Source organism: Oncorhynchus clarkii, chromosome 29 (assembly GCF_045791955.1).
Source record: "Oncorhynchus clarkii lewisi isolate Uvic-CL-2024 chromosome 29, UVic_Ocla_1.0, whole genome shotgun sequence".
Classification (NCBI taxonomy): Eukaryota; Metazoa; Chordata; class Actinopteri; order Salmoniformes; family Salmonidae; genus Oncorhynchus; species Oncorhynchus clarkii.
In genome coordinates this window covers 29,776,381-29,789,771 of record NC_092175.1, presented here as the reverse complement: position 1 = coordinate 29,789,771, position 13,391 = coordinate 29,776,381, and the positions used below count along the sequence as shown (strand labels likewise).

At 42.6% G+C, this 13,391-nt stretch overlaps 1 protein-coding gene across 1 annotated transcript; it reads left to right on the top strand.

Annotated features, from left to right (window-relative positions):
- The first annotated feature begins 226 nt into the window (after nucleotides 1–226).
- LOC139388669 (cdc42 effector protein 2-like) lies at nucleotides 227–12,302 on the top strand. Its single transcript, XM_071135489.1, has 2 exons — nucleotides 227–793; nucleotides 6,124–12,302. The coding sequence occupies exon 2, from the start codon at nucleotides 6,457–6,459 to the stop codon at nucleotides 7,216–7,218; it is 762 nt and encodes a 253-aa protein (XP_070991590.1). The 5' UTR covers nucleotides 227–793; nucleotides 6,124–6,456; the 3' UTR covers nucleotides 7,219–12,302.
- Nucleotides 12,303–13,391: the final 1,089 nt, after the last annotated feature.

Here is a 13,391-nt window from a genome sequence, read left to right as displayed (position 1 = left end):
GTATGGTTTGACTCACTCCTCTCGATCTTATCTTCTATAATAGGCACATTAAAAAGTCCAAAATAAACATTTCATGTGAGATTATGATTGCACTATTTCAATTGTTCCAAATGATTGATTCCAAATAAACAAATATGTGTTAATGAATAGCTCTCCAAAGCCAGCTCTCCTGTGTCAAAAAGAGGTGTGTGATTCCACTGACAAACAAGGGGTGTAACTGTGAGTCAGTGTGCGCGCACATCTGAACAGCGACGGAAGCGCATGATGTGTCGGAATTTGTAGGAACGAGGAAGACATATAGTCCAACCGAGAAGGAGAAGCCCGCCCTGGATTACAGCTCTTTCATGGAATGTTCACTGAGGAGAACTGTCGTTTATTTTTTTTACCATCGGGAGTTTGTGATATGCGCACAAAGGTGATATGCGCACTGTGGGACCCTGAGGAATAGGCCATCAAAGTGTTCTGCGCGAAATCCAGTGACAGAGTTTCCAGCTATTCACCATTATTTAAGCGCGCACTCTAAGCAAAGTGAGAAAGCGATTATTAGCGATAAGAGGTATAGCGCATCTCTGATTCTACGATATCAGCACATCATCGCTTTAGCAGCCTATGGACCATGGCATCAAATGAAGAAGCGGTTATTTGTCCGGTGCAGGCACCTACGCTCGCCAAGCACAGGGACTGCTGACATTATTTACGCACACTCAAATATCCGACCCCTGCTCTATGCAGGGAGCAGAGGAGGCCGGTCTTATTGGTAAAAGTCAGGACTGTCATATCTGGCATCAGTGAGGTAAGCAGATCTAATCTATTCTACCTTCTTGAATGCTGCGCACAGCAACTAAGATGCGTGTAACGAAAAGACATTCAATATAACCTAGGAATCCTAGAAATAGGAGAGGTACCGCGGAAAACCGTCCTCCGACATTATCTGCCTCATCAAACGTCAGGAGAGTTTTACAGACAATGTTTAATGTGACCAAATTGGAGTCATGTCTTATTTTGAGGATTCCATATTTCTGTTAGCCCATTAGTCAACCTTTAAGGGCGTGTGTGCGTGTTGTGTTATACTGCAGCACACCTCTATTAAATGATGTTCTAGATACTAGGGAACATATCTAACAATATATAAAATCATTCATCATCATTGAGAATGACCTGTTCCCTTCTGCTCATCTGAATTTACTCTTCATTTGTCCTGTATTTGTTGACGAAGTATGTGTTGATAGAAACTTGTCCTCTTCTTGGGACAGAGGTGGATTTATGGTAGTGTGCTACAATCCTCAAATTCATTAGTTGATATGTTTATGCAAATTATACTGTTCTATTATTGTTGACCAAACATCACACATTCACAACCCTTTCCTACCCATGATGAGCATTCCCAAATTATCCTTAATAGGTAAGGATTTTTGAAAGAATTGTCTGTCTGGTTCTGTTTGTATCATGAGAAAGGAATCTAAAATACCATCCAAAAAACGTTCAGCTCCAGATCTACTAATCACTTTCAGGAGTGGCTTGTGAGAGATGTCTTTTTCTACCACCTGACTTCTTTCAAGCAGACCATAATTCTCCAGCCCTGCAGCAGTGAAATTCTTTCAAACTCTGAATGACATGATCATCCCTTCAGCCGTTGAGGCCTGTTGTCTCTCACTGGCTTCCTCTGACAGAGTCATTTGAATGGTGACACTGTGAGCATTGTTCAAAAAAGCACTCGGTTGCAGTCAACGGTATGTTCTGGGTGAACAATGTCCTCCTTAGACCTCTGAGAGTTCTCTTTGTGTGAGTTCTGTCAATGACAGCCTGGGACAAACATGTTGTGACAGTATGTCCCATACAATATCTAACAAATGAACAAGCTTTTCAAGGGCTTCACCAAGCATTGTTCTATCTCAGCTGTGGCAGTTAAGAACTGGCTTACAAAGCCTGGTCACTTCATGGATTCAGCTCTTGTCTTGCTTGTTGGAAAGGTTGACACACAAGAAGCTGTAAATTTTTGGAAAATATAAAAAGGGCATGTCAAAACAGACCCTTCAGAATCCTATGTTTATTTTTCCAGTGTATATATTTTTTTTTATCTCCTTGAAATTGTGTTGAAAATGCTTCAATGAGGTTCTCAGTTCAATCTTATTCTGCCTGTGTTTTCCCCACTTTTTGTGAAAACTGGAACTGAATTACGAAAATTAGGAAAATACCATGCATGATGAATTGTCGTGAAACAAAGAGCTATGTGGCGGCTGGTGAGGAGGAGTTATAGGAGGATGCACTCATTGTAATGTCTGGAATGGAAACCATGTGTTTGTCTGCATTGTATTTATTCCACTGTGGCTCCTTGCTTGTGGCTCTTTGCTGTGGCTCCTTGCTGTGGTTCCTTGATGTGGCACCTCTATGGTCAAGCCCTGGTTGCTTTTCGGAGAAAGACTGTCTCCACAACATTGGTTCCTTCATCACCTTGGATAAGGGGAGCAGTGGTGTCACACACAACTCAGATGGCCAATGTGTCTGAAGTAACAGCTCAGGTAAGATGTCCCTCAGCTATGGCTCTTGGCTGGGCTGTGCCAGTGGCTGTATCTGCGGTTGGGGTTTATAATGTCAACCCTGGTGGTCACCTTGTCCTCCGAGACGGTTGCACTTGAGTAGTCGTCTGTCTTTGTTTCGGAACCGGTGCAACAACAAAAAAAAGCGTAATTAATATCATGTGACCACGACCAGTCTTTAATCCCACTTGTTTGCCAAGATCTTGGCTGCTTTATGTTGACAAAGCACTGAAGCATTCTTTCAAATGTGCCTGACAGGCCTTGGAAACTGCTTACTACAGTAGGTGCAAGAGAAGCGCTCACTCTGAGAGTGTGCATGCATATACTATGTTTGAGTGAGTAGGCCTATGTGAAAGGGAAAGAGTGTGTTTTATAACATACATGATATTTCTACACAGTATGTGTATAATAAGTCTTTTCGAACCCATTGTTACCAGGATTGAATACTATTTGATTAGAGTGATCATTAACTCTGACAAATACATTTTATGGAGGCAAAGGAATTTCATTAGTCTGGTCAGCAGATGTATAGCTTTTCCATACGAACAAGACAAGGGATCTGCGACAAGGGTAGAATCTCATTACAATGTTGTTTTGTCCAAACCTTTTCAGTGAAGTATCCTACTGCATTATTAAATTCTAATCATCCTGATGCGTCTTCTACCCTGCTCGTTTGAATGAAACAGATTGATTGTGTGCTTTAGACCATTGCAAAGTATTCACGTACACAGTCTGGGTCCACAATGGCATGTCTGAGAGAGACTCCTTCACTGTGGCCAAACAGAATGCAGCTAGAGATGAAGCACGTCTCTCTCTGTCTGTCATTATCTCCACAGACCAGTGATTCAGTTGGCACTGCTACCCTCTGTCTATCACAAAGTAATAAAGGAATTTTAAATGTTATATTATTAGCTACAGTTGAAGTCGGAAGTTTACATACACCTTAGCCAAATACATTTAAACTCAGTTATTCACAATTCCTGACATTTAATCCCAGTAAAAATGCCCTGTTTTAGATCAGTTAGGATCACTACTTTATTTTAATGTCAGAATAATAGTAGAGAGAGATTTATTTCCGCTTTTATTTATTTCATCACATTCCCAGCGGGTCAGAAGTTTACATACACTCAATTAGTATTTGGTAGCATTGCTTTTAAATTGTTTAACTTGGGTCAAATGTTTAGGGTAGCCTACCACAAGCTTCCCACAATAAGTTGGGTGAATTTTGGCCCCTTCCTCCTGACAGAGCTGGTGTAACTGAGTCAGGTTTGTAGGCCTCCTTGCTCGCACACGCTTTTTCAGTTCTGCCCACACATTTTCTATAGGTTAAGGTTAGGGCTTTATGATGGCCACTCCAATACCTTGACTTTGTTGTCCTTAAGCCATTTTGCCACAACCTTGGAAGTATGCTTGGGGTCATTGTCCATCTGGAAGACCCATTTGTGACCAAGCTTTAACTTCCTAAGTGATATCTTGAGATGTTGTTTCAATGTATCCACATAATTGTCCTTCCTCATGATGCCATCTATTTTGTGAAGTACACCAGTCCCTTCTGCAGCAAAGCACCCCCACAACATGATGCTGCCACCCCCGTGCTTCACGGTTGGGATGGTGTTCTTCGGCTTGCAAGCCTCCCCCTTTTTCCTCCAAACATAACAATGGTCACAATCTTTGTCCCCATGTGCAGTTGCAAACTGTAGTCTGGTTTTTTATGGCAGTTTTGGAGCAGTGGCTTCTTCCTTACTGAGCTGCCTTTCAGATTATGTCGATATAGGACTCGTTTTACTGTGGATATAGATACTTTTGTACCTGTTTCCTCCAGCATCTTCACAAGGGCCTCTGCTGTTGTTCTGGGATTGATTTGCACTTTTCGCACCATTGTACATTCATCTCTAGGAGACAGAAAGCGTCTCCTTCCTGAGCAGTACGAAGGCTGCGTGGTCCCATGGTGTTTATACTTGTGTACTATTGTTTGTACAGATGAACGTGGTACCATCAGGCGTTTGGAAATTGCTCCCAAGGATGAACCAGACTTGTGGAGGTCTATAAAAAAATGGAGGTCTTGGCTGATTTCTTTTGATTTTCCAATGATGTCAAGCAAAGAAGCACTGAGTTTGAAGGTAGACCTTGAAATACATTGCCGGGTACACCTCCAATTGACTCAAATTATGTCAATTAGCCTATCAGAAGCTTCTAAAGCCATGACATCCTTTTCTGGAATTTTCCAAGCTGTTTAAAGGCACAGTCAACTTAGTGTATGTAAACTTCTGACCCACTAGAATTGTGATACAGTGAATTATAAGTTAAATAATCTGTCTGTAAACAATTGTTGGACAAATTACTTGTGTCATGCACAAAGTAGATGTTCTAACCGACTTGCCAAAACTATAGTTTGTTAACAAGACATTTGTGGAGTGGTTGAAAAACTAGTTTTAATGACTCCAACCTAAGTGTATGTAAACTTCCAACTTCCACTGTATGTACTGTGTTTTAACAATGTGCAAATAGTTGAAGTACAAAGGGAAAATAAACTCACTCTCTTTCTCTCTGTTAGCACATACACACATTGTTAACTATCTGTCACCAACCAGAATGCGCTCTGTTCTGGTTCAGCAGAGCTTCGATCAAGTTGGTTCGACCAGTTCCTCTCGCTCTACTGCCCTGACATTATGTGACATCATATTGTCTCTTCTGGTACCTTTTGGGGGCTTTTATTCAGTAGTACCATTGTTTACTTGACATGCACGTTGAGGTCAGGTATTGTGTTTCGTACGCTGGTAGAGGGGAGACATTGTTTTGTTTTTGTTGCAGAGTGATCTATGTGCACAGTAGCTGACAGCGAACATTAAAGTAAATATTCTGTGAGTGCCTGAGGCTCAAGCTCCTCCTGTGCACTCAGTGGTGCTACTGTAAAGCTATCCCTATCTCATAGCTGTAACCTAAGAAGCAAGAGTTAATGTCAAGTCATGCCCTCTCTCTCATACCCAGGTTTTCCTGCTCTGCTTGGCCAAGGCCCTCACTGAGCAGTAGCACTTTAATCTGCCTCCTTCAGAACTACTGTCTGCCAGCCTGACACACACACCTGCCTCACTAAAGCTCCCTAAATAGGTTTAAACCAGGCTAACCTCTCTCTCGTCCACAAGGCATGCTACTGAAAGTGTCCTCTCTTATTCACACCTTCACACTCACATATCGCCCTATCACTCCTCAGCAGTGCATCCTGATTCATTCATTCTGGCATTCACCATATAAGAAACTTTTCCCATGCTGCATTGCCAACAACAATAGACTGAGTGATTATTTTATGTCCTGTTGTTGATATGATACGATGGAAATATTTATTGAATTATTTTCTTTCAGCTCAACTCTATCAAACTAGACCTAAGGGGTCTCTGGGTTTTTATGTGTCACGGTTGTTTTTTTACACTTGAGTGTTTATTTTCCTTACAAATTAAGTTTCTGAACATCAGACGTCATGTAATATCATGAGAGTATTGTTCCTCGATGTTTATATAGCATGCATTTTAGAGCAATGGTTCTATGATAGGATATAAAACTAATGGCTTTCTTCTGCTTGTTTCCGCAGTGGGAGGTGATTGACACCGTGGACACAGTGAGCGGACCTCACTAAAAAATCTCTCCAACAGTCGTCGTGCCATCCTCACTTCTTACTCACTGTGAAGCGCTGTAACAAGAGAGTGATGTGGACTATTTGGGACTATTCATCAGTAAAGTTGGCTGCAGAAGTAGCAGTCCTCCCTGAGCAGCAGGCCTGACTCTTAATAGCTCAGCTCAGCCAGCCTGGTTCCCTCTCCTTCTTCCTGTGTCTGATTCAGAGAGAAGCTCTGCCCAGCCCAGCCCCCCACCCCTCACGTTGTTGCAGGAGTTGAGTCTCTGCTGCCCAGGGAGGGCTCCAGACATGTCCACCAAGGCGCCCATATACCTGAAGCGGCGGAGCAGGAAGGGTAAGAAAGAAAAGCTGCGGGACATCCTCTCCTCGGACATGATCAGTCCTCCGCTTGGGGACTTCCGCCACACCATCCACATCGGCAGCGGCGGGGGGGAGGACAACCTATTTGGGGACCTGTCCTTCCTGGAGGGGAAGTTCCACCTGCTCCCTGGGCAGCAGGGCGACTGCCTATCCCAGCGCTCTTCCATGTACGCAGAGCCCTTCCAGTTCAGCCATACTGCCAGCATCAGCGGACACACAGCCTCCTCAGAGAGCTCCCCCCTTCTGAAGAACGCCCTCTCTCTGCCCGTCATTGGAGGGTTGCAGGCCATCACCCTGCCCGTCACCTCTGCACCCCCCACTGTCCCCCACCCGCCTCAGAACGCAGCCCCCCCACCCAAACCTCCTCGACTGCACCTGGATGACAAGAACCTGATGACCCATCACCCAGGCCTGGACTCCCCCTTGGCCCAGACTACCGGCAGGACTTCCCAGTTCTGCCCACCGTCTCCCAGGTTTTCATCAGACAACGATGTGTGTATCCAGGACCCCTATCTGGATGACCGGGTTCAGGAGCGTCCCTACTTGTCCAATGCAGGCTCCCTGCTCTCCCTGCACCTGGACCTGGGCCCCTCCATCCTGGATGACGTGCTGCAGATCATGGACCGCCAGCGCCTCAATGGCCTCAACGGAACCTGTCTGCAGGGAGGACGGCAAGAGCTCTACACCTGACCATGGGAAGTCCTCCTCCCTCGGTCCTCTGTCCCTCGTAGTGTAACACAGGAGGTTCTGACCTCAACCAGGCCTTGCTTGATCACAAGGCTGGGTTTGTACAGTAGTTTGCTCATATTAAGTGCTTTTTTTCTGGAACTTAACATCAGTTTCTGTTAGTGTTTTAATTGATATTGAATATCTTTCTACACTTTTCCATATTTGAATTACTTAATGTAGGAAGTGTTGTCTAATGAGGTGACATGAGCCAAAAGCTGACTGTTAAATCTCCTTTGCCCTTCCTCCAAAGAGTACATGAAGAGATTGGGGAAAGAATACACTGCTGGTCAGGAACTGAGGTCAGCATATATATCTATCTGTTTGGGCTAATATGTCAGTGGGAAGGGTATTGTAAACTTGAAGGTCAGTGTTAGATCATTTTTTTACTGCACCTGAGCTGTAGACTACTCTACGTACTCCGAAGATCACAGTTTGCTGCGCGTGTCATACAGATTTATCCAGCTTATGAAGCTATTCTGGAACAGACATTCTATTCAGACTCTACTTGATTGGGGATATTGTTCTCAAAGACACACACTTACGGAAAGATGAACTGTACAACAGAGATGATGTCATCTCTGCAAGGACAGAGAGCCAGAGTGGGAGAGGAGGTCACCTCCCTGAGTCTCTGTCTTCAGCTTTTTGTTCATTTTTACTGCAAGATTGTGAAAGTTATAACTTTGTATCAGGAGAGACACTGAGTGTTGGAGAGTGCAGTTCCATATCTGTCGTCCTTTCAGCAGATCTACAGAGCAAAGCGCTCTGTTTTTACTGGCTCTCAGGCTCTGGTCATTGAGATGTTGGACACGTTTTGATTCACAACCTGAGACTGCTCATAAAGAGATTCTCACCGCTGTAGCCATCCAAGTCCTTGTGTTGCTCCAACTATCTCTGTACCAACACAGAAAAGTTCACAATCCGACTATTACCAATGTTATTTTGAATTCTAGTGACAAGATACTTCAGTGTTTGCAGTAGAATACAGCGTAGAGTTGCTGGAACACCAATTGCTGCATGGGGTATATATTTTTCTATTTCAGTATTACATCAATAACAATGTAGCAATCAACTGGATAATGATAACAGGTTAATGATTCTTCACAAACCCAATAAGAAATGCTTTATTATTTGCACCCAAAGGTGCACTGATTCACTTCAACATTGTACAAATGATTTCAAAAGTGAAATGATAGATCAATTAGAACATACGTTGGTTCTTTGATAACGGTGGACCAATGATGTGCAGGTCTACCTTAAGAATGGAAAAAAGCGCTGGATACCCGTTAACCCATTTATAATGTACCCAACAGGGGTTCTATACATTACATGTCCTACTGTAGGCTAACATGCACTACATTAATGCATAACGCTAAACAATATCGTTATAGTATTATATTTGATTAATCTCATATTAGATCAAATGTCTTGATACTTTCACACACTTACTAAAGCACTATAAACCTGTTGGCATTGTAACTGCATATATCTACGTTAATTACAGCTTTTAAACTGCTCTATAATTCGGTTTACTTTTGGATATCAACTCATCAGATCAAATCTATCAAAATATAATGTTCTCACTCCATACATATCCACCCTGTCACAGGCGGCCAGTAGCACCTTCATTGAAGGGAATGGGCTCATTTTTAAAAAACGAACTAATGACTGCTCAAACCCTCCCCTAACCCGGACGACATTGGGCTAATTGTGCGCCGTCCTATGGGACTCCCGATCACGGCATGTTGTGATACAGCCCGGGATCAAACCAGAGTCTGTAGTGACACCTCTAAAACTGAGATGCAGTGCCTTAGACCGCTGCGCCACTCAGGAGTAAATCATAGTAATGGCTGGAACGGAATAAATGGATTGGTATCGAACACATCAAATAAATGGTTTCCACGTGTTTGATACCATTCCATTCACTCCATTCCAGACATTATTATGAGTCATCCTCCCCTCAGCAGCCTCCTGTGCACCCTGTGCATGCTCAAGTAATTACTAAATTAGATGGAAAATAACTTGGGCTCCATAGCTGACATGTTGAGAAGAGGACTATATTAATAGACATATGTTGCAGAGAGAGAGAGAGAGGATGTGATTAGAGGTGCTGCAGTGCAGTCTGTTTGGACTCTGCGAGAGAGAGAGAGAGAGAGAAAGGATATGGTAAGATGTGCTGCAGTGCAGTCTGTCTGGAGCTGGAGCCAGAGCCTGCAGTGCAGTCTGTCCTGCTGACCATGGCCAGGCCAGAATGGTGTTACGTAAGCCTGTGTCTGTTTCCTCTGGAGCTCTGCTGACAGATCTGCAGCCAGCCACTCAGTGACAGGGGAGCTGTACGGTGCAGAACATTGTGTCAGGCTCTCCTGCAGCGTTTGGGACAGCACCTGTTGACAGACTGACATCAACACTACTAACCTTCACTGGCTCCTGCAACTGCAATAAATCCAGATTTCTATGATCTACTCAGTTGTATGCTGCACCTAATGACTATGGTAACATATGTTGGTCTTACTCTTTATGTTGTGATATGCATGGTATGCCTCCTACAACAACTGAACTCAAGTTATTTTGGCATGTTTCCTATTGTATCTAGCTACTAGTCTAGACCTCCAAGTAAGTGTTGGCTGTTTTAGAAAGTGGTTGCAGCATACAGAGCCAAAACCCTTTGTCGTCATCACTCCGTTTATCATAGTTGCTATAGCACTGGCTTTTGCTAATACCTGAATCGCCAGATATGAGGCTCCACTTCCCTACATATTTATTTGGACAGTGAAGTTAAAACTTTTAATTTGGTTCTATACTCCACCATTTTGGATTTGAGATCAAATGTTTTATATGAGGCGATGGAACAAAATGTCACCTTTTTATTTAGGGTCTTTTTCATATATATACAGTATGTTTTACCGTTTAGAAATGAAAGAACTTTGTATGTAGTCCCCCCATTTTGAAGGTATCATAAGTATTTGGACAAATTCACTTAGTGTATTAAAGTAGTCAAAAGTACAACTCTACTCTGTAACTTTCTCACTCATCATTATTCACGATTCATTCATGATTATCCATAATCATGGTAGCTTCCAAATTAATGTACAAATGCTCAGAAACATTCTATATTATTTACCAAAAAAGTGACTCCAAAAATACATTATTTACAATTCATTTCTACACAACTGTCCGGAACACCTGGTACTCTCATGTATGATTCAGTGTTGCTTGCCTCAAAGCGCACATAGGAGTAATTCAGCTCATCTTGTAGGCTTGTGTCACTGGGCAACTAACGGCTCTGCTTCCCTTTGTAGTTCGTAATAGATTGCAACCCCTGCCACATCCGACGAGCATCGGAGAAGGTGTAGTATTTGTATTTATTATGGATCCCCATTAGCTGCTGCCAAAGCAGCAGCTACTCTTCCTGGGGTCCAGCAAAATTAAGGCAGTTTATAAAATTTTAAAACATTACAATACATTCAACGATTTCACAATACATTGTGTGCCCTCAGGCCCCTACTCCACCACTACCACAGTACTAAATCCATGTGTATGTATGTTATCGTGTGTGTGTGTGTCTGTGCCAATGTTTGTGTTGCTTCACAGTCCCTGCTGTTCCATACGGTGTTTTTTTATCTGTTTTTTAAATCTAATTTTACTGCTTGCGCCATTACTTGATGTGGAATAGAGTTCCATGTAGTCATGCCTCTATGTAGTACTGTGTGCTTACCCATAGTCTGTTCTGGACTTGGGGACTGTGAAGAGACCTCATGTGGCATGTCTTGTGGGGTATGCATGGGTGTCCGAGCTGTGTGCCAGTAGTTTAGACAGACAGCTCGGTGCATTCAACTTGTCAATACCTCTCATAAATAAAAGTAGTGATGAAGTCAATCTCTCTTCCACTTTCAGCCAGGAGAGATTGACATGCATATTATTAAAATTAGCTCTCTGTGTACCATCCTTTTTTGTGGCACCTGACCACACGACTGTAAGGTGCGACAAAACTAGGGCCTGTAGGACGTGCTTTGTTGATGGTGTTAAGAAGGCAGAGCATTGCTTTATTATAGACAGACTTCTCCCCATCTTATCTACTCGTGCATCAATATGTTTTGACCATGACAGTTTACAATGTAGGGTTACTCCAAGCAGTTTAGTCATCTCAACTTGCTCAATTTCCACATTATTTATTACAATATTTAGTTGAGGTTTAGAGTTATGTGAGTGTTTTGTTCCAAAAACAATGCTTTAAGTTTAAGAAATATTTAGGGCTAACGTATTCCTTGACACCCACTCTGAAACTAACTGCAGCTCTTTGTTGAGTGTTGCAGTCATTTCAGTCGCTGTAGTAGTTGACGTGTTGAGTCATCCGCATACATAGAAACTCTGGCTTTACTCAAAGTCAGTGACATGTCGTTAGTAAAAATTGAAAAAAACAAGTGGCCTAAACAGCTACCCTGGGGAATTATGATTCTAACTGGATTATATTTGATAGGCTTCCATTAAAGAACACCCTTTGTGTTCTGTTAGACAAGTAACTCTTTATCCACATTATAGCAGGGGGTGTAAAGCCATAACACATGTTTTTACAGCAGCAGCAGACTATGCTCAATAATGTCAAAAGCTACACTGAAGTCTAACAAGACAGCCCCCACAATCATTTTATCATCAATTTCTCTCAGCCAATCATCGTCATTTGTTGTAAGTGCTGTGCTTGTTGAGTGTCCTTCCCTATAAGCATGCTGAAATTCTGTTGTCAATTTGTTTACTCTAAAATAGCATTGTATCTGGTCAATCACTATTTTTTTCCAGAAGTTCACTAAGGGTTGGTAACAGGCTGATTGGTCGGCTATTTGAACCAGTAAAGGGGGCTTTGCTATTCTTGAGTAGCTTCCCTCCAAGCCTGAGGGCACACTCTCTAGTAGGCTTAAATTAAAGACGTGGAAAATAGGAGTGGCAATATCGTCTGTTATTATCCCACAGTAATTTTCCATCTAGATTGTTAGACCCTGGTAGCTTGTCATTGTTGATAGACAACAATAATTTTTTCACCTCTTCCACACTGACTTTACGGAATTCAAATGTACAATTCTTGTCTATCATAATTTGGTCTGATATAATTGGATGTGTAGTGTCAGCGTTTGTTGCTGGAATGTCATCCCTAAGTTTGCATATCTTGCCAGTGGGATTCAATCTGTCCTGTATTTACGCTTTGCCTGTTGATGGTTCTTCGGATGGCATAGCGGGATTCTTATAAGGGTTAGAGTCCTGCTCCTTGAAAGTGGCAGCTTAGTCCATGGCTTCTGGTTGGGTCACGGTGGGGACGACGTCATCGATGTACTTATTGATGAAGCCAGTGACTGATGTACTCCTCAATGCCATCGGAAGAATCCCGGAACATGCTGCAGTCTGTGATACAGTAGCAAAAGAGTCCTGTAGCTTTGTGGTGATAAATAGACAGCTACGAAAAATATAAATGAAAACTCTCTTTGTAAATTGTGTGGTCTACAGCTTATCATGAGATACTCTACCTCAGGTGAGCAAAACCTCAAGACTTCCTTAATATTAGATTTCATGCACCAGGTGTTATTGACAAATAGACACAGACCGCTGGGGTGGTCTGTGCAAACTTATCTTACAGGAAGAAACTGTTCTATCTTGCAGATGTACGAAAAACCCAGCCAGCTGAATGTTATCCATGTTGTCGTTCAGCCACGACTCTGTGAAACATAAGATATTAGAGTTTTTAATGTCCCGTTGGTAGGATAGTCTTTATCGGAGCTCATTCAGTTTATTATCTAGTGATTGCATGTTGGCTAATAGGACTGATGGTAGAGGCATGTTACCCACTCGCCATCGGATTCTCCAGACCTACGACCGCTATATCTCCGTCTCTTCTTCATGCGAATTACAGGGATTTGGGCCTTGTCCGGTGTCTGAAGTAAATTCTTCACGTCCGACTTGTTAAAGAAAAAAATCTTCATCCAGTACGAGGTGAGTAATCACTGACCTGATATCCAGATGCTATTTTCTGTCGTACTAGACAGTGCCAGAAAAATTATGTACAAAATAAGTTACAAATAATGCAAAATAACACACACAATAGCACAATTGGTTAGGAGCCTGTAAAACGGCAGCCATCTCCTCCGGCTCCA

Bases quoted from the DNA above. Each gene is read 5' to 3' on its own strand.
- LOC139388669 (XM_071135489.1), top strand. From the start codon at position 6,457: ATGTCCACCAAGGCGCCCATATACCTGAAGCGGCGGAGCAGGAAGGGT.